Source organism: Oncorhynchus keta, unplaced genomic scaffold (genome assembly GCF_023373465.1).
Source record: "Oncorhynchus keta strain PuntledgeMale-10-30-2019 unplaced genomic scaffold, Oket_V2 Un_contig_5163_pilon_pilon, whole genome shotgun sequence".
Lineage (NCBI taxonomy): Eukaryota > Metazoa > Chordata > Actinopteri > Salmoniformes > Salmonidae > Oncorhynchus > Oncorhynchus keta.
In genome coordinates this window covers 134,393-155,559 of record NW_026288144.1, presented here as the reverse complement: position 1 = coordinate 155,559, position 21,167 = coordinate 134,393, and the positions used below count along the sequence as shown (strand labels likewise).

The following is a 21,167-nucleotide window of genomic DNA, read 5'->3' as shown; positions in this document are numbered from 1 at the left end:
GTTTATGTGTCAGGGGGCTGGGGTTAGTCTGTTATATCTGGAGTATTTCTCCTGTCTTATCCAGTGTCCTGTGTGAATTTAAGCATGCTCTCTCTAATTCTCTCTTTGTCTCTTTCTTTCTCTCTCGGGGGACTTGAGCCCTAAGACCATGCCTCAGGACTACCTGGCATGATGACTCCTTGCTGTCCCCAGTCCACCTGGCCGTGCTGCTGCTCCAGTTTCAACTGTTCTGCCTGCGGCTATGGAATCCTGACCTGTTCACCGGACGTGCTACCTGTCCCAGACCTGCTGTTTTCAACTCTCTAGAGACAGCAGGAGCGGTAGAGATACTCTGAATGATCGGCTATGAAAAGCCAACTGACATTTACTCCTGAGGTGCTGACCTGTTGCACCTTCGACAACCACTGTTCTGCCTTATTATTATTTGACCCTGCTGGTCATTTATGAACATTTGAATATCTTGGCCATGTTCTGTTATAATCTCCACCCGGTACAGCCAGAAGAGGACTGGCCACCCCACATAGCCTGGTTCCTCTCTCGGTTTCTTCCTAGGTTTTGGCCTTTCTAGGGAGTTTTAACTAGCCACAGTGCTTCTACACCTGCATTGCTTGTTGTTTGGGGTTTTAGGCTGGGTTTCTGTACAGCACTTTGAGACATCATCTGATGTAAGAAGGGCTTTATAAATACATTTGATTTGATGAGTTAACTCATTTAGAAGTATCTATTTCTTTGTTAACCGCTCAACACAGAATATCCACATCTCTCAAATCGTTTGGAGAAGATGTTGCGGCAGACGGCAGGGAGAGGTGAGAGGTGAGGGGTGAGGGGTGAGAGGTGAGGGGTGAGGGGTGAGAGGTGAGGGGTGAGAGGTGAGAGGTGAGAGGTGGGGGTGAGAGGTGAGGGGTGAGAGGTGAGGGGTGAGGGTGAGGGGTGAGAGGTGAGAGGTGAGGGGTGAGAGGTGAGGGGTGAGAGGTGAGAGGTGAGAGGTGAGAGGTGAAGGGAGTGGGGGATTGAAGGGTGTAATCTTGTAGCCCGCTGGCTCCACCCCTGAGCCTTATATGGACTTCCTGCCCCAATGAGGCGAGGCTGTGGACCATTAAGCCATTAAGCCATGGAGTGCTTGGGGAATAAAAGAGGAAGTGGGTTGCACAAACAGGGACCGAGAGGGAAACGTGTGTTATGGAGCGTGTGAGAAGAGAGAGAGAGAGAGAGAGAGAATTATCTGTGTAATTACTCGTTGTGAGCTGTCTGATTACCTCCACTGTGTACCGAAACGGTTTGGCTGAGAACCCGAGTTTTAGGAGAATGGAACGGACAACGAGAACGGATTGTGAACTGGTTGCTAAATCCCCCCCTCCCACCGTGTCAAAATCTCCCTAATGAATTCTCCATTTGCATTCTGGTTGTATTCCCTGTGCGTGTTTGGTTATTGAACTTGGTGATGTGGAACACCACACCCTTGAGCCTGCTGCAATATATTTTATTCAGCTTCGATCAATTGTATTCTTCATACTATAGAATAATATAACATAATGCCACGGAATTCTAAGCAAATCTTGTCTGTTAAATGAACTAGTGTCGAACACAGCCATTTGGCATAGCCACACCAGGACCAAACATAACTCAGAGTATGTTATTATGTTCTTCTGAAATAGACTACATTTTCTACATATCATGTTTCTTTAGACCTGTCTAAAATAAATAATGGATTTATTGTGAAGGTGTTGACTATATTACATGGATTTATTGTGAAGGTGTAGGTAGACTATATTACATGGATTTATTGTGATGGTGTAGGTAGACTATATTACATGGATTTATTGTGATGGTGTAGACTATATTACATGGATTTATTGTGATGGTGTAGACTATATTACATGGATTTATTGTGATGGTGTAGAATATATTACATGGATTTATTGTGAAGGTGTAGGTAGACTATATTACATGGATTTATTGTGATGGTGTAGACTATATTACATGGATTTATTGTGATGGTGTAGACTATATTACATGGATTTATTGTGATGGTGTTGGTAGACTATATTACATGGATTTATTGTGAAGATGTAGACTAAATTACATGGATTTATTGTGATGGTGTAGACTATATGACATGGATTTATTGTGATGGTGTAGACTATATTACATGGATTTATTGTGAAGGTGTAGGTAGACTATATGACATGGATTTATTGTGATGGTGTAGACTATATTACATGGATTTATTGTGATGGTGTAGACTATATTACATGGATTTATTGTGATGGTGTTGGTAGACTATATTACATGGATTTATTGTGAAGATGTAGACTAAATTACATGGATTTATTGTGATGGTGTAGACTATAATACATGGATTTATTGTGATGGTGTAGACTATATTACATGGATTTATTGTGAAGATGTAGACTATATAACATGGATTTATTGTGATGGTGTAGACTATATTACATGGATTTATTGTGATGGTGTAGGTAGACTATATTAAATGGATTTATTGTGATGGTGTAGGTAGACTATATTACATGGATTTATTGTGATGGTGTAGACTATAATACATGGATTTATTGTGAAGGTGTAGACTATATTACATGGATTTATTGTGAAGATGTAGACTATATTACATGGATTTATTGTGAAGATGTAGACTATATTACATGGATTTATTGTGATGGTGTAGACTATATTACATGGATTTATTGTGATGGTGTAGGTAGACTATATTACATGGATTTATTGTGAAGATGTAGACTATATTACATGGATTTATTGTGAAGATGTAGACTATATTACATGGATTTATTGTGATGATGTAGACTATATTACATGGATTTATTGTGATGGTGTAGGTAGACTATATTACATGGATTTATTGTGATGGTGTAGACTATATCACATGGATTTATTGTGATGGTGTAGGTAGACTATATTACATGGATTTATTGTGATGGTGTAGACTATATTACATGGATTTATTGTGAAGATGTAGACTATATTACATGGATTTATTGTGATGGTGTAGACTATATTACATGGATTTATTGTGAAGATGTAGACTATATTACATGGATTTATTGTGATGGTGTAGACTATATTACATGGATTTATTGTGATGGTGTAGACTATATTACATGGATTTATTGTGAAGATGTAGACTATATTACATGGATTTATTGTGATGGTGTAGACTATATTACATGGATTTATTGTGACGGTGTAGGTAGACTATATTACATGGATTTATTGTGATGGTGTAGACTATATTGCATGGATTTATTGTGATGGTGTAGACTATATTGCATGGATTTATTGTGATGGTGTAGACTATATTGCATGGATTTATTGTGATGGTGTTGGTAGACTATATTACATGGATTTATTGTGATGGTGTAGGTAGACTATATTATATGGATTTATTGTGAAGATGTAGGCTATATTACATGGATTTATTGTGATGGTGTAGACTATATTACATGGATTTATTGTGATGGTGTAGACTATATTACATGGATTTATTGTGATGGTGTAGACTATATTACATGGATTTATTGTGATGGTGTAGACTATATTTCATGGATTTATTGTGGTGGTGTAGACTATATTACATGGATTTATTGTGGTGGTGTAGACTATATTACATGGATTTATTGTGATGGTGTAGACTATATTACATGGATTTATTGTGATGGTGTAGACTATATTACATGGATTTATTGTGATGGTGTAGACTATATTACATGGATTTATTGTGGTGGTGTAGACTATATTACATGGATTTATTGTGATGGTGTAGACTATATTACATGGATTTATTGTGATGGTGTAGGTAGACTATATTACATGGATTTATTGTGATGGTGTAGACTATATTACATGGATTTATTGTGATGGTGTAGACTATATTACATGGATTTATTGTGATGGTGTAGAATATATTACATGGATTTATTGTGAAGGTGTAGGTAGACTATATTACATGGATTTATTGTGATGGTGTAGACTATATTACATGGATTTATTGTGATGGTGTAGGTAGACTGTATTACATGGATGTATTGTGATGGTGTAGACTATATTACATGGATTTATTGTGAAGGTGTAGGTAGACTATATTACATGGATTTATTGTGATGGTGTAGACTATATTACATGGATTTATTGTGATGTTGTAGGTAGACTATATTACATGGATTTATTGTGATGGTGTAGACTATATTACATGGATTTATTGTGAAGGTGTAGACTATATTACATGGATTTATTGTGATGGTGTAGGTAGACTATATTACATGGATTTATTGTGATGGTGTAGACTATATTACATGGATTTATTGTGATGGTGTAGACTATATTACATGGATTTATTGTGAAGGTGTAGACTATATTACATGGATTTATTGTGATGGTGTAGACTATATTACATGGATTTATTGTGATGGTGTAGACTATATTACATGGATTTATTGTGATGGTGTAGACTATATTACATGAATTTATTGTGATGGTGTAGGTAGACTATATTACATGGATGTATTGTGATGGTGTAGACTATATTACATGGATTTATTGTGATGGTGTAGACTATATTACATGGATTTATTGTGATGGTGTAGACTATATTACATGGATTTATTGTGATGGTGTAGGTAGACTATATTACATGGATTTATTGTGATGGTGTAGACTATATTACATGGATTTATTGTGATGGTGTAGACTATATTACATGGATTTATTGTGATGGTGTAGGTAGACTATATTACATGGATTTATTGTGATGGTGTAGACTATATTACATGGATTTATTGTGAAGGTGTAGACTATATTACATGGATTTATTGTAATATAATAATAATAATATATGCCATTTAGCAGACGCTTTTATCCAAAGCGACTTACAGTCATGTGTGCATACATTCTACGTATGGGTGGTTCCGGGAATCAAACCCACTACCCTGGCGTTACAAGCGCCATGCTCTACCAACTGAGCTACAGAAGGACCATTGTGATGGTGTAGACTATATTACATGGATTTATTGTGATGGTGTAGGTAGACTATATTACATGGATTTATTGTGATGGTGTAGACTATATTACATGGATTTATTGTGATGGTGTAGACTATATTACATGGATTTATTGTGATGGTGTAGACTATATTACATGGATTTATTGTGATGGTGTAGACTATATTACATGGATTTATTGTGATGGTGTAGACTATATTACATGGATTTATTGTGATGGTGTAGACTATATTACATGGATTTATTAGACTTTTTATAACGTTCCAGAGGTCTGCATCAGTGTCTTGTAGGCTGAGTGGAATCCAGAAGATGCTAAATGTGTTTATGTTAATTAACAGGTCAGTTACCGCGAGACAGACAGCTATTTGCTTGACAATCGCGGACCACTGATGGAAAATGTTGAGACCGTCCACAGCCCTCGTTGAGAGCCCCGATATTTGACCTGTGTTTATACAGATCGTTTTGGTATCTGACCAGAAGGTTTGAGTTAGAGCTGAGTAATGGGGTCTGGATTACAGTAATCAGAGTGATTGAGCTGTTCTCTTTGGAAAGACGCAGGAGAAAAGGCCAGAACACTCAGCCCAGCTGCAGACAAAGAGAATGATGAAACCTGGCCCATATGTCTCACAATAAACACCGCTAGGACAGTCCAACATAGCACCCTATTGCCTATATATAATACATTTTAACCAGAGAGCTTTAATCATGTCAACGAAGAGAGACGAAAGTCTGTGTGATTCATTCTGATGAAGACTTAAACATGATTTCTGATGGAACAGTTATTCTTTGGTCTTGGTTGCTTACAACAGAATAACATTCCTCAATAAAGTCACACGATGAGGTGGTCTAAATTCTATCAAACTCTATCAAACTATCGTTTAAAGCAAGTGCTCCCTCCCAGGGCTCTGTAAACTCCCATCGCAGTCGAATGCAGTGGAAATTAGATAACTCTACAGGGAACATGAGGAGGGTTGGAGAACAGACCAGATACAGAGGACACGTCCCAAATGACACCCTATTCCCTATATAGTGCACTACTTTAGACCACAACCCTATTCCCTATATAGTTCACTACTATAGACCAGAGCCCTATTCCCTATATAGTGCACTACTATAGATCAGAGCCCTATTCCCAAAATAGTGCACTACTATAGACCAGAGCCCTATTCCCTATATAGTTCACTACTATAGACCAGAGCCCTATTCCCTATATAGTGCACTACTATAGACCAGAGCCCTATTCCCAAAATAGTGCACTACTATAGACCAGAGCCCTATTCCCTATATAGTTCACTACTATAGACCAGAGCCCTATTCCCTATATAGTGCACTACTATAGACCAGAGCCCTATTCCCTATATAGTTCACTACTATAGACCAGAGCCCTATTCCCGAAATAGTTCACTACTATAGACCAGAGGCCTATTCCCTATATAGTGCACTACTTTAGACCAGAGCCTTATTCCCTATATAGTGCACTACTTTAGACTAGAGCCCTATGGCACCCTATTCCCTATATAGTGCACTACTTTAGACCAGAGCCTTATTCCCTATATAGTGCACTACTTTAGACTAGAGCCCTATGGCACCCTATTCCCTATATAGTGCACTTACTTTTGACTTTTAGCGGAGGAGGGTGAGAGGGAGAGGGGGAGAGGAGAGAGAGGGAGGGGGGAGAGGGGAGGAGAGGGAGAGAGGGGAGAGGAGGAGGGAGAGGGGGGGGAGAGGAGAGAGGGAGAGGGGGAGAGGAGGAGGGGAGAGGGAGAGGGGAGAGGAGAGAGGGAGAGAGGAGAGAGGGGGAGTGGGATGACAGCAATATTAATGTTCCCACGGATCCCCAAGGGGATTCCAAAATGAAACACCATGACGATACTATTACATATGGCTGTAGATACCGTACACCACTAGTCCCTGAATCACTAGTTACATATGGCTGTAGATACCGTACACCACTAGTCCCTGAATCACAAAGGGAATCACATTTCTATACAAACTCTACGGTTTGTGTTATTAATATGGAATAATACTCATATCCATTCTGTTACTGTGGGGACTAACCTCAGACCAGGGCTATATCCATTCTGTTACTGTGGGGACTAACCTCAGACCAGGGCTCTATCCATTCTGTTACTGTGGGGACTAACCTCAGACCAGGGCTATATCCATTCTGTTACTGTGGGGACTCACCTCAGACCAGGGCTATATCCATTCTGTTACTGTGGGGACTAACCTCAGACCAGGGCTATATCCATTCTGTTACTGTGGGGACTAACCTCAGACCAGGGCTATATCCATTCTGTTACTGTGGGGACTAACCTCAGACCAGGGCTATATCCATTCTGTTACTGTGGGGACTAACCTCAGACCAGGGCTATATCCATTCTGTTACTGTGGGGACTAACCTCAGACCAGGGCTATATCCATTCTGTTACTGTGGGGACTAACCTCAGACCAGGGCTATATCCATTCTGTTACTGTGGGGACTCACCTCAGACCAGGGCTATATCCATTCTGTTACTGTGGGGACTAACCTCAGACCAGGGCTATATCCATTCTGTTACTGTGGGGACTAACCTCAGACCAGAGCTATATCCATTCTGTTACTGTGGGGACTAACCTCAGACCAGGGCTATATCCATTCTGTTACTGTGGGGACTAACCTCAGACCAGGGCTATATCCATTCTGTTACTGTGGGGACTAACCTCAGACCAGGGCTATATCCATTCTGTTACTGTGGGGACTAACCTCAGACCAGGGCTATATCCATTCTGTTACTGTGGGGACTAACCTCAGACCAGGGCTATATCCATTCTGTTACTGTGGGGACTAACCTCAGACCAGGGCTATATCCATTCTGTTACTGTGGGGACTCACCTCAGACCAGGGCTATATCCATTCTGTTACTGTGGGGACTAACCTCAGACCAGGGCTATATCCATTCTGTTACTGTGGGGACTAACCTCAGACCAGAGCTATATCCATTCTGTTACTGTGGGGACTAACCTCAGACCAGGGCTATATCCATTCTGTTACTGTGGGGACTAACCTCAGACCAGGGCTATATCCATTCTGTTACTGTGGGGACTAACCTCAGACCAGGGCTATATCCATTCTGTTACTGTGGGGACTCACCTCAGACCAGGGCTATATCCATTCTGTTATTGTGGGGACTAACCTCAGACCAGGGCTATATCCATTCTGTTACTGTGGGGACTAACCTCAGACCAGGGCTATATCCATTCTGTTACTGTGGGGACTAACCTCAGACCAGGGCTATATCCATTCTGTTACTGTGGGGACTAACCTCAGACCAGGGCTATATCCATTCTGTTACTGTGGGGACTAACCTCAGACCAGGGCTATATCCATTCTGTTACTGTGGGGACTAACCTCAGACCAGGCCTATATCCCAAACGGCACCCTATTCCCTATATAGGGCTCTGGTCAAAAGTAGTGCACTATATAGGGAACAGGGTGCCATTTTGGGATGTAGACTGAGCTTTGGCTTGGAGAGGCGGATCATGGCCAAGAGCAGAGCAGCAGTGAATCATGGGAACACCGACTGACTCCCTAGGAACTCTAGAGAGATGGGACTGCTGGGAGATGAGAGGATCGGCTGGCCCAGTTCCTAACACATATGGTTCAGGTTAGAGCTCCCGCCTAGATGCTACACATCAACAGTGGAGCTGGCCCACTGCAGCAGGGGTGGAGGGATGGAGGGCTAGAGGGGTGGAGAGATGGGGGGGGATGGAGGGCTAGAGGGGTGGAGAGATGGGGGGATGGGGGGCTAGAGGGGTGGAGAGATGGGGGATGGGGGCTAGAGGGGTGGAGAGATGGGGGGGATGGAGGGCTAGAGGGGTGGAGAGATGGGGGATGGGGGGCTAGAGGGGTGGAGAGATGGGGGGGATGGGGGGATGGAGGGCTAGAGGGGTGGAGAGATGGGGGGGATGGAGGGATGGAGAGATAGAGGGGTGGAGAGATGGGTAGGACAACACTCACTCAGAGCAACAGTGACTATATTATATGGCAGGTTGTTTTAAACTAACCCTGCCTGCCTGCCCGCCTTTCTGTCTGTCTGACTGTCTCACCTGTCGGGGCTCCTTGTTGCTGCAGGGTTCCATCTTGACCTTTGACCCGGCAGTAAAAGCTGTGATGGCGAGACACAGGTCCTGCTGGCGTAGGAGAGGCTCCACCAGCTGCCATCTCTGAGAGAGCGAGAGCGAGAGAGAGAGAGAGGCAGAGAGAGAGAGGCAGAGAGAGAGAGAGGCAGAGAGAGAGAGAGAGAGAGAGACAGAGAGAGAGAGAGAGAGAGAGAGAGAGAGAGAGAGAGAGAGAGAGAGAGAGAGAGAGAGAGAGAGAGAGAGAGAGAGAGAGAGAGAGAGAGAGACAGAGAGAGAGAGAGAGAGAGAGAGACAGAGAGAGAGAGAGAGATATGTTTATTGTTTATTTAACTTTATATATTCACTTTGTATATTATCTACCTCACTTGCTTTGGCAATGTTAACAGATGTTTCCCACGCCAATAAAGCCCTTGAATTGAATTGAATTGAATTGATATGTGTAGTTTTCTTGGACCAATATCAACACGTAACAGTGCATCCCAGCATTAAGGCCGTGAGCAAAGCCATTATATTACCCAGCACACCCAGCTCTTCACGACGACAGAGAAAAAAAGGATGGAGGTCTGCCTTCTGAGGATTCGTCGGCGATCCAATTTTTATTTTACCTTTATTTAACCAGGCAAGTCAGTTAAGAACAAATTCTTATTTTCAATGACGGCCTAGGAACAGTGGGGTTAACTGCCTGTTCAGGGGCAGAACGACAGATTTGTACCTTGTCAGCCCGGGGATTCGAACTTGCAACCTTTCGGTTACTAGTCCAACACTCTAACCACTAGGCTACCCCCCTGCCCTGCCTGTGGTTCTACTAGCTAACATGCAATCATTGGAAAATAAAATCAACGAGCTACGAGGAAGATTAAACTACCATCGGGACATTCAAAACTGTAACATCTTATGCTTCGCGGAGTCGTGGCTGAACGACGACATCATCAACATACAGCTGGCTGGTTATACGCTGTAGCAGCAGGATAGAACAGTGGCGTCTGGTAAAACAAGGCGGACTATTGCATATTTTACATTTTTATTTTATTTCACCTTTATTTAACCAGGTAGGCTAGTTGAGAACACCTTTATTTAACCAGGTAGGCTAGTTGAGAACACCTTTATTTAACCAGGTAGGCTAGTTGAGAACACCTTTATTTAACCAGGTAGGCTAGTTGAGAACACCTTTCATTTAACCAGGTAGGCTAGTTGAGAACACCTTTATTTAACCAGGTAGGCTAGTTGAGAACACCTTTATTTAACCAGGTAGGCTAGTTGAGAACACCTTTATTTAACCAGGTAGGCTAGTTGAGAACACCTTTATTTAACCAGGTAGGCTAGTTGAGAACACCTTTATTTAACCCGGTAGGCTAGTTGAGAACAAGTTCTCATTTCTAACTTTGACCTGGCCAAGTTAAAGCATAGCAGTGTGAATAGACAACACAGAGTTACACATGGAGTAAACAATTAACAAGTCAATAACACAGTAGAAAAAAGGGGAGTCTATATACACTGTGCAAAAGGCATGAGGAGGTAGGCGAATAATTACAATTTTGCAGATTAACACTGGAGTGATAAATGATCAGATGGTCATGTACAGGTAGAGATATTGGTGTGCAAAAGAGCAGAAAAGTAAATAAATATAAACAGTATGGGGATGAGGTAGGTAAAATTGGGTGGGCTATTTACCGATAGACTATGTACAGCTGCAGCGATCGGTTAGCTGCTCAGATAGCAGATGTTTGAAGTTGGTGAGGGAGATAAAAGTCTCCAACTTCAGCGATTTTTGCAATTCATTCCAGTCACAGGCAGCAGAGAACTGGAATGAAAGGTGGCCAAATGAGGTGTTGGCTTTAGGGATGATCAGTGAGATACACCTGCTGGAGCGCGTGCTACGGGTGGGTGTTGCTATCGTGACCAGTGAACTGAGATAAGGCGGAGATTTACCTAGCATGGACTTGTAGATGACCTGGAGCCAGTGGGTCTGGCGACGAATATGTAGCGAGGGCCAGCTGACTAGAGCATACAGGTCGCAGTGGTGGGTGGTATAAGGGGCTTTAGTAACAAAACGGATGGCACTTTGATAAACTGCATCCAGTTTGCTGAGTAGTGTTGGAAGCTATTTTGTAGATGACATCGCCGAAGTTGAGGATCGGTAGGATAGTCAGTTTTACAAGGGTAAGGTTGGCGGCGTGAGTGAAGGAGGCTTTGACTAGATTTGATTTTAGATTGGAGATGTTTGATATGAGTCTGGAAGGAGAGTTTAAAGTCTAATTTACAGTCTAGCCAGACACCTAGGTACTTATAGATGTCCACATGTTCTAGGTCATCATATATGTAAACAACAGCTGGTGCACGATATCGAAGAAAGTCTCGAGGTTTTCCTCGCCTGAGGTAGAGTATCTCATGATAAGCTGGAGACCACACTATCTACCTAGAGCGTTTTCATCTGTATTTTTAGTAGATGTCTACACACCCTAGTGGTGGGTGATGATACTGACCTGTCCCTAGTGGTGGGTGATGATACTGACCTGTCCCTAGTGGTGGGTGATGATAATGACCTGTCCCTAGTGGTGGGTGATGATACTGACCTGTCCCTAGTGGTGGGTGATGATACTGACCTGTCCCTAGTGGTGGGTGATGATAATGACCTGTCCCTAGTGGTGGGTGATGATACTGACCTGTCCCAGTGGTGGGTGATGATAATGACAGTGGTGGGTGATGATACTGACCTGTCCCTAGTGGTGGGTGATGGTACTGACCTGCCCCTAGTGGTGGGTGATGATACTGACCTGTCCCTAGTGGTGGGTGATGATAATGACCTGTCCCTAGTGGTGGGTGATGATACTGACCTGTCCCTAGTGGTGGGTGATGATACTGACCTGTCCCTACTGGTGGGTGATGATACTGACCTGTCCCTAGTGGTGGGTGATGATACTGACCTGCCCCTAGTGGTGGGTGATGATACTGACCTGTCCCTAGTGGTGGGTGATGATACTGACCTGCCCCTAGTGGTGGGTGATGATACTGACCTGTCCCTAGTGGTGGGTGATGATACTGACCTGCCCCTAGTGGTGGGTGATGATACTGACCTGTCCCTAGTGGTGGGTGATGATACTGACCTGTCCCTACTGGTGGGTGATGATACTGACCTGTCCCTAGTGGTGGGTGATGATACTGACCTGCCCCTAGTGGTGGGTGATGATACTGACCTGTCCCTAGTGGTGGGTGATGATAATGACCTTCCCTAGTGGTGGGTGATGATACTGACCTGCCCCTAGTGGTGGGTGATGATACTGACCTGTCCCTAGTGGTGGGTGATGATACTGACCTGCCCCTAGTGGTGGGTGATGATACTGACATGTCCCTAGTGGTGGGTGATGATAATGACCTGTCCCTAGTGGTGGGTGATGATACTGACCTGTCCCTAGTAGTGGGTGATGATACTGACCTGTCCCTAGTGGTGGGTGATGATAATGACCTGTCCCTAGTGGTGGGTGATGATACTGACCTGTCCCTAGTGGTGGGTGATGATACTGACCTGCCCCTAGTGGTGGGTGATGATACTGACCTGTCCCTACTGGTGGGTGATGATACTGACCTGTCCCTACTGGTGGGTGATGATACTGACCTGTCCCTAGTGGTGGGTGATGATACTGACCTGCCCCTAGTGGTGGGTGATGATACTGACCTGTCCCTAGTGGTGGGTGATGATACTGACCTGCCCCTAGTGGTGGGTGATGATACTGACCTGTCCCTAGTGGTGGGTGATGATAATGACCTGTCCCTAGTGGTGGGTGATGATACTGACCTGCCCCTAGTGGTGGGTGATGATACTGACCTGTCCCTAGTGGTGGGTGATGATACTGACCTGTCCCTAGTGGTGGGTGATGATACTGACCTGTCCCTAGTGGTGGGTGATGATACTGACCTGCCCCTAGTGGTGGGTGATGATACTGACCTGTCCCTAGTGGTGGGTGATGATACTGACCTGTCCCTAGTGGTGGGTGATGATACTGACCTGCCCCTAGTGGTGGGTGATGATACTGACCTGTCCCTAGTGGTGGGTGATGATAATGACCTGTCCCTAGTGGTGGGTGATGATACTGACCTGCCCCTAGTGGTGGGTGATGATACTGACCTGCCCCTAGTGGTGGGTGATGATACTGACCTGCCCCTAGTGGTGGGTGATGATACTGACCTGCCCCTAGTGGTGGGTGATGATACTGACCTGTCCCTAGTGGTGGGTGATGATACTGACCTGTCCCTAGTGGTGGGTGATGATACTGACCTGCCCCTAGTGGTGGGTGATGATAATGACCTGTCCCTACTGGTGGGTGATGATACTGACCTGACCCTAGTGGTGGGTGATGATACTGACCTGTCCCTAGTGGTGGGTGATGATACTGACCTGTCCCTAGTGGTGGGTGATGATACTGACCTGTCCCTAGTGGTGGGTGATGATACTGACCTGTCCCTAGTGGTGGGTGATGATACTGACCTGTCCCTAGTGGTGGGTGATGATACTGACCTGCCCCTAGTGGTGGGTGATGATACTGACCTGCCCCTAGTGGTGGGTGATGATACTGACCTGTCCCTAGTGGTGGGTGATGATACTGACCTGTCCCTAGTGGTGGGTGATGATACTGACCTGTCCCTAGTGGTGGGTGATGATACTGACCTGTCCCTAGTGGTGGGTGATGATACTGACCTGCCCCTAGTGGTGGGTGATGATACTGACCTGCCCCTAGTGGTGGGTGATGATACTGACCTGTGACTGCGGCCTAATCGCTCCAGTGCCTCTACACTCTGCCAGACCCAGGCTGTCTGCACCAAGGCTTTCCAGACACAGTCCTCCCTGCCTCAACACACTGGACACTGCATCCTGCTCTGGGATCCTGGGGGGAGAGGGTCAGGGAGAGGTAGAGAGAAGTAGAGGGAGAGGTAGAGAGAAGTAGAGAGAGAGAGGAAGGAAGGAAGAGACAGAAAGAGAGAGGGAGAGTAATGGAGGAAGGAAGAGAGAATTAGAGAGAGAGAGAGAGAGAGAGAAAATGGAGGAAGGAAGAGACAGAAGGAGAGAGAGAGAGAGAGAGAGAGAGAGAGAGAGAGAGAGAGAGAGAGAGAGAGAGAGAGAGAGAGAGGCAACTATGATTATATTGCTGAATAAATGTATAGCTGTATATTTCTATATCTGTATATATTTTTTTTACTGTTTTAATCATTTTTACTTGGGTGAGTATGATCCCAAATGTATTCATGAATAACACTTGAAAGTGAACAGAGAAACAGGGGGTAAGAGAGAGTGAGAGGAAGATATTATGGAAGAGATGGGCTGTGTTAACGCTACTCCACCAAGTCCTTTCATCTGTTGCCGGGGAAACAACACAACAACAACAACAACAACAACAACACAGGCTTAGAAAAGTGTCAGTGGTATTACAAACTGTACAGTGTAACACAGAGTCGTTGAGTTGCCAGCCAGGAGACACAAAACATGTAGCTGAAAAATCATCAGTAACAAGACTGTTCTCCCATCAGTAACGAGACTGTTCTCCCAGCAGTATCGAGACTGTTCTCCCAGCAGTAACGAGACTGTTCTCCCAGCAGTAACGAGACTGTTCTCCCAGCAGTATCGAGACTGTTCTCCCAGCAGTAACGAGACTGTTCTCCCAGCAGTAACGAGACTGTTCTCCCAGCAGTATCGAGACTGTTCTCCCAGCAGTAACGAGACTGTTCTCCCAGCAGTATCGAGACTGTTCTCCCAGCAGTATCGAGACTGTTCTCCCAGCAGTAAGGAGACTGTTCTCCCAGCAGTAAGGAGACTGTTTTCCCAGCAGTATTGAGACTGTTCTCCCAGCAGTAAGGAGACTGTTCTCCCAGCAGTAACGAGACTGTTCTCCCAGCAGTATCGAGACTGTTCTCCCAGCAGTAAGGAGACTGTTCTCCCAGCAGTAAGGAGACTGTTCTCCCAGCAGTATTGAGACTGTTCTCCCAGCAGTAAGGAGACTGTTCTCCCAGCAGTAAGGAGACTGTTCTCCCAGCAGTAACGAGACTGTTCTCCCAGCAGTATCGAGACTGTTCTCCCAGCAGTATCGAGACTGTTCTCCCAGCAGTATCGAGACTGTTCTCCCAGCAGTAAGGAGACTGTTCACCCAGCAGTATCGAGACTGTTCTCCCAGCAGTAAGGAGACTGTTCTCCCAGCAGTAAGGAGACTGTTCTCCCAGCAGTAAGGAGGCTGTTCTCCCAGCAGTAATGAGACTGTTCTCCCAGCAGTAATGAGACTGTTCTCCCAGCAGTAAGGAGACTGTTCTCCCAGCAGTAACGAGACTGTTCTCCCAGCAGTATCGAGACTGTTCTCCCAGCAGTATCGAGACTGTTCTCCCAGCAGTATCGAGACTGTTCTCCCAGCAGTATCGAGACTGTTCTCCCAGCAGTATTGAGACTGTTCTCCCAGCAGTAAGGAGACTGTTCTCCCAGCAGTAAGGAGACTGTTCTCCCAGCAGTAACGAGACTGTTCTCCCAGCAGTATCGAGACTGTTCTCCCAGCAGTATCGAGACTGTTCTCCCAGCAGTATCGAGACTGTTCTCCCAGCAGTAAGGAGACTGTTCTCCCAGCAGTAATGAGACTGTTCTCCCAGCAGTAAGGAGACTGTTCTCCCAGCAGTAATGAGACTGTTCTCCCAGCAGTAAGGAGGCTGTTCTCCCAGCAGTAAGGAGACTGTTCTCCCAGCAGTAACGCGACTGTTCTCCCAGCAGTAACGCGACTGTTCTCCCAGCAGTAACAAGACTGTTCTCCCAGCAGTAAGGAGACTGTTCTCCCAGCAGTAACGAGACTGTTCTCCCAGCAGTAACAAGACTGTTCTCCCAGCAGTAAGGAGACTGTTCTCCCAGCAGTAACAAGACTGTTCTCCCAGCAGTAAGGAGACTGTTCTCCCAGCAGTAACGCGACTGTTCTCCCAGCAGTATCGAGACTGTTCTCCCAGCAGTAAGGAGACTGTTCTCCCAGCAGTAACGAGACTGTTCTCCCAGCAGTAACGAGACTGTTCTCCCAGCAGTAACGAGACTGTTCTCCCAGCAGTATCGAGACTGTTCTCCCAGCAGTATCGAGACTGTTCTCCCAGCAGTATCGAGACTGTTCTCCCAGCAGTAAGGAGACTGTTCTCCCAGCAGTATCGAGACTGTTCTCCCAGCAGTATCGAGACTGTTCTCCCAGCAGTATCGAGACTGTTCTCCCAGCAGTATCGAGACTGTTGGTTCTTCCATGGAATTGCTCGGCTTTGTTACTTTTGCAATAAAGTCTAATTGAATTTACAAGTTTCAGTATCTGTGAAATATTTGATTCAATATTCCACAACAAACATCCACTTAATAGATAATGTGTTTCTAGTCACCCTAGCTGACACCATAGTGAGGTATTGAAATCAGTCACCCTAGCTGACACCATAGTGAGGTTTTGAAATCAGTCACCCTAGCTGACACCATAGTGAGGTATTGAAATCAGTCACCCTAGCTGACACCATAGTGAGGTATTGAAATCAGTCACCCTAGCTGACACCATAGTGAGGTATTGAAACAAGTCACCCTAGCTGACACCATAGTGAGGTATTGAAATCAGTCACCCTAGCTGACACCATAGTGAGGTATTGAAATCAGTCACCCTAGCTGACACCATAGTGAGGTATTGAAATCAGTCACCCTAGCTGACACCATAGTGAGGTATTGAAATCTGTCACCCTAGCTGACACCATAGTGAGGTATTGAAATCAGTCACCCTAGCTGACACCATAGTGAGGTATTGAAATCAGTCACCCTAGCTGACACCATAGTGAGGTATTGAAATCAGTCACCCTAGCTGACACCATAGTGAGGTATTGAAATCAGTCACCCTAGCTGACACCATAGTGAGGTATTGAAATCAGTCACCCTAGCTGACACCATAGTGAGGTATTGAAATCAGTCACCCTAGCTGACACCATAGTGAGGTATTGAAATCAGTCACCCTAGCTGACACCATAGTGAGGTATTGAAATCAGTCACCCTAGCTGACACCATAGTGAGGTATTGAAATCAGTCACCCTAGCTGACACCATAGTGAGGTATTGAAACACGTTACCCTAGCTGACACCATAGTGAGGTATTGAAATCAGTCACCCTAGCTGACACCATAGTGAGGTATTGAAACACGTTACCCTAGCTGACACCATAGTGAGGTATTGAAATCAGTCACCCTAGCTGACACCATAGTGAGGTATTGAAATCAGTCACCCTAGCTGACACCATAGTGAGGTATTGAAATCAGTCACCCTAGCTGACACCATAGTGAGGTATTGAAATCAGTCACCCTAGCTGACACCATAGTGAGGTATTGAAACAAGTCACCCTAGCTGACACCATAGTGAGGTATTGAAATCAGTCACCCTAGCTGACACCATAGTGAGGTATTGAAATCAGTCACCCTAGCTGACACCATAGTGAGGTATTGAAATCAGTCACCCTAGCTGACACCATAGTGAGGTATTGAAATCAGTCACCCTAGCTGACACCATAGTGAGGTATTGAAATCAGTCACCCTAGCTGACACCATAGTGAGGTATTGAAATCAGTCACCCTAGCTGACACCATAGTGAGGTATTGAAATCAGTTACCCTAGCTGACACCATAGTGAGGTATTGAAATCAGTCACCCTAGCTGACACCATAGTGAGGTATTGAAACACGTTATCCTAGCTGACACCATAGTGAGGTATTGAAATCAGTCACCCTAGCTGACACCATAGTGAGGTATTGAAAACAGTCACCCTAGCTGACACCATAGTGAGGTATTGAAATCAGTCACCCTAGCTGACACCATAGTGAGGTATTGAAATCAGTCACCCTAGCTGACACCATAGTGAGGTATTGAAATCAGTCACCCTAGCTGACACCATAGTGAGGTATTGAAATCAGTCACCCTAGCTGACACCATAGTGAGGTATTGAAATCAGTCACCCTAGCTGACACCATAGTGAGGTATTGAAACACGTTACCCTAGCTGACACCATAGTGAGGTATTGAAATCAGTCACCCTAGCTGACACCATAGTGAGGTATTGAAATCAGTCACCCTAGCTGACACCATAGTGAGGTATTGAAACACGTTACCCTAGCTGACACCATAGTGAGGTATTGAAATCAGTCACCCTAGCTGACACCATAGTGAGGTATTGAAATCAGTCACCCTAGCTGACACCATAGTGAGGTATTGAAATTAGTTGTGTTTCCGAGATGCTGTGTTGTGTTTCCTAGATGTTGTGTTGTGTTTTCTAGATGCTGTGTTTCCTAGATGCTGTGTTTCCTAGATGCTGTGTTTCCTAGATGCTGTGTTTCCTAGATGCTGTGTTGTGTTTCCTAGATGCTGTGTTGTGTTTCCTAGATGCTGTGTTGTGTTTCCTAGATGCTGTGTTTCCTAGATGTTGTGTTTCCTAGATGTTGTGTTTCCTAGATGTTGTGTTTCCTAGATGTTGTGTTGTGTTTCCTAGATGCTGTGTTGTGTTTCCTAGATGCTGTGTTTCCTAGATGCTGTGTTTCCTAGATGTTGTGTTTCCTAGATGTTGTGTTTCCTAGATGTTGTGTTGTGTTTCCTAGATGTTGTGTTGTGTTTCCTAGATGTTGTGTTTCCTAGATGTTGTGTTTCCTAGATGTTGTGTTTCCTAGATGTTGTGTTTCCTAGATGTTGTGTTTCCTAGATGCTGTGTTTCCTAGATGCTGTGTTGTGTTTCCTAGATGCTGTGTTGTGTTTCCTAGATGTTGTGTTTCCTAGATGTTGTGTTTCCTAGATGTTGTGTTTCCTAGATGTTGTGTTGTGTTTCCTAGATGCTGTGTTGTGTTTCCTAGATGCTGTGTTGTGTTTCCTAGATGCTGTGTTTCCTAGATGCTGTGTTTCCTAGATGTTGTGTTGTGTTTCCTAGATGCTGTGTTGTGTTTCCTAGATGCTGTGTTTCCTAGATGCTGTGTTGTGTTTCCTAGATGCTGTGTTTCCTAGATGCTGTGTTTCCTAGATGCTGTGTTTCCTAGATGTTGTGTTGTGTTTCCTAGATGCTGTGTTGTGTTTCCTAGATGCTGTGTTTCTAGATGCTGTGTTTCCTAGATGCTGTGTGTGTTTCCTAGATGCTGTGTTTCCTAGATGTGTGTTTCCTAGATGCTGTGTTTCCTAGATGTTGTGTTTCCTAGATGTTGTGTTTCCTAGATGTTGTGTTTCCTAGATGCTTGTGTTTCCTAGATGCTGTGTTTCCTAGATGCTGTGTTTCCTAGATGTTGTGTTGTGTTTCCTAGATGTTGTGTTTCCTAGATGTTGTGTTTCCTAGATGTTGTGTTTCCTAGATGCTGTGTTTCCTAGATGTTGTGTTTCCTAGATGTTGTGTTTCCTAGATGTTGTGTTTCCTAGATGCTGTGTTTCCTAGATGTTGTGTTTCCTAGATGTTGTGTTTCCTAGATGTTGTGTTGTGTTTCCTAGATGTTGTGTTTCCTAGATGTTGTGTTTCCTAGATGTTGTGTTTCCTAGATGCTGTGTTTCCTAGATGTTGTGTTTCCTAGATGTTGTGTTTCCTAGATGTTGTGTTTCCTAGATGTTGTGTTTCCTAGATGCTGTGTTTCCTAGATGCTGTGTTTCCTAGATGTTGTGTTTCCTAGATGTTGTGTTTCCTAGATGTTGTGTTTCCTAGATGTTGTGTTTCCTAGATGCTGTGTTTCCTAGATGTTGTGTTTCCTAGATGTTGTGTTTCCTAGATGTTGTGTTTCCTAGATGTTGTGTTTCCTAGATGTTGTGTTTCCTAGATGCTGTGTTTCCTAGATGTTGTGTTGTGTTTTCCTAGATGTTGTGTTTTCCTAGATGTTGTGTTTCCTAGATGTTGTGTTGTGTTTCCTAGATGTTGTGTGTTTTCCTAGATGTTGTGTGTGTTTCCTAGATGTTGTGTTTCCTAGATGCTGTGTTTCCTAGATGCTGTGTTTCCTAGATGTTGTGTTTCCTAGATGTTGTGTTTTCTAGATGTTGTGTTTCCTAGATGTTGTGTTTCCTAGATGCTGTGTTTCCTAGATGTTGTGTTTTCTAGATGTTGTGTTTCCTAGATGTTGTGTTTCCTAGATGCTGTGTTTCCTAGATGTTGTGTTTCCTAGATGTTGTGTTTTCTAGATGTTGTGTTTTCCTAGATGCTTGTGTTTCCTAGATGTTGTGTTTCCCAGATGTTGTGTTTTCTAGATGTTGTGTTTCTAGATGTTGTGTTTCCTAGATGTTGTGTGTGTTTCCTAGATGCTGTGTTTCCTAGATGTTGTGTTTCCTAGATGTTGTGTTTTCTAGATGTTGTGTTTCCTAGATGCTGTGTGTTTCCTAGATGCTGTGTTTCCTAGATGCTGTGTTTCCTAGATGCTGTGTTTCCTAGATGTTGTGTTGTGTTTGCTAGATGCTGTGTGTGTTTCCTAGATGCTGTGTTTCCTAGTGTTGTGTTTCCTAGATGCTGTGTTTCCTAGATGTTGTGTTTCCTAGATGTTGTGTTTCCTAGATGTTGTGTTTCCTAGATGTTGTGTTTCCTAGATGTTGTGTTTCCTAGATGTTGTGTTTCCTAGATGTTGTGTTTCCTAGATGTTGTGTTTCCTAGATGTTGTGTTTCCTAGATGCTGTGTTTCCTAGATGCTGTGTTTCCTAGATGTTGTGTTTCCTAGATGTTGTGTTGTGTTTCCTAGATGCTGTGTGTTTCCTAGATGTTGTGTGTTTCCTAGATGCTGTGTTTCCTAGATGCTGTGTTTCCTAGATGTTGTGTTGTGTTTCCTAGATGCTGTGTTTCCTAGATGTTGTGTTTCCTAGATGCTGTGTTTCCTAGATGTTGTGTTTCCTAGATGCTGTGTTTCCTAGATGTTGTGTTTCCTAGATGTTGTGTTTCCTAGATGTTGTGTTTCCTAGATGTTGTGTTTCCTAGATGTTGTGTTTCCTAGATGTTGTGTTTCCTAGATGTTGTGTTTCCTAGATGCTGTGTTTCCTAGATGCTGTGTTTCCTAGATGCTG

The 21,167-nt window shown here is 44.0% G+C and overlaps 1 protein-coding gene and 1 long non-coding RNA gene across 15 annotated transcripts in view; both read right to left on the bottom strand.

Moving 5' to 3' along the window:
* Nucleotides 1–6,908: 6,908 nt before the first annotated feature.
* On the bottom strand, nucleotides 6,909–8,560 carry LOC127925128 (uncharacterized). 14 transcript variants are annotated; one of them, XR_008119830.1, is made up of 7 exons: nucleotides 8,207–8,560; nucleotides 8,035–8,163; nucleotides 7,906–7,991; nucleotides 7,648–7,862; nucleotides 7,519–7,604; nucleotides 7,218–7,475; nucleotides 6,909–7,131 (listed from the first exon to the last, which is right to left on the bottom strand). It is a non-coding gene; the product is annotated as an uncharacterized LOC127925128 (long non-coding RNA). The 14 variants fall into 14 exon arrangements; XR_008119825.1 differs by having other exon boundaries at nucleotides 8,035–8,120; XR_008119835.1 differs by having other exon boundaries at nucleotides 7,261–7,475; nucleotides 8,035–8,120.
* A 490-nt stretch (nucleotides 8,561–9,050) lies between these two features.
* The window catches only part of LOC118382061 (polypeptide N-acetylgalactosaminyltransferase 16-like), a 74,461-nt gene continuing 62,344 nt past the window's right edge, over nucleotides 9,051–21,167 (bottom strand). Inside the window, exons 12-13 of the mRNA XM_052509917.1 lie at nucleotides 13,906–14,032; nucleotides 9,051–9,236 (exon numbers count right to left, since the gene is read on the bottom strand). Coding sequence (XP_052365877.1) covers nucleotides 9,051–9,236; nucleotides 13,906–14,032 — 313 coding nt within the window. The remainder of the gene's footprint in view (nucleotides 9,237–13,905; nucleotides 14,033–21,167) is intronic.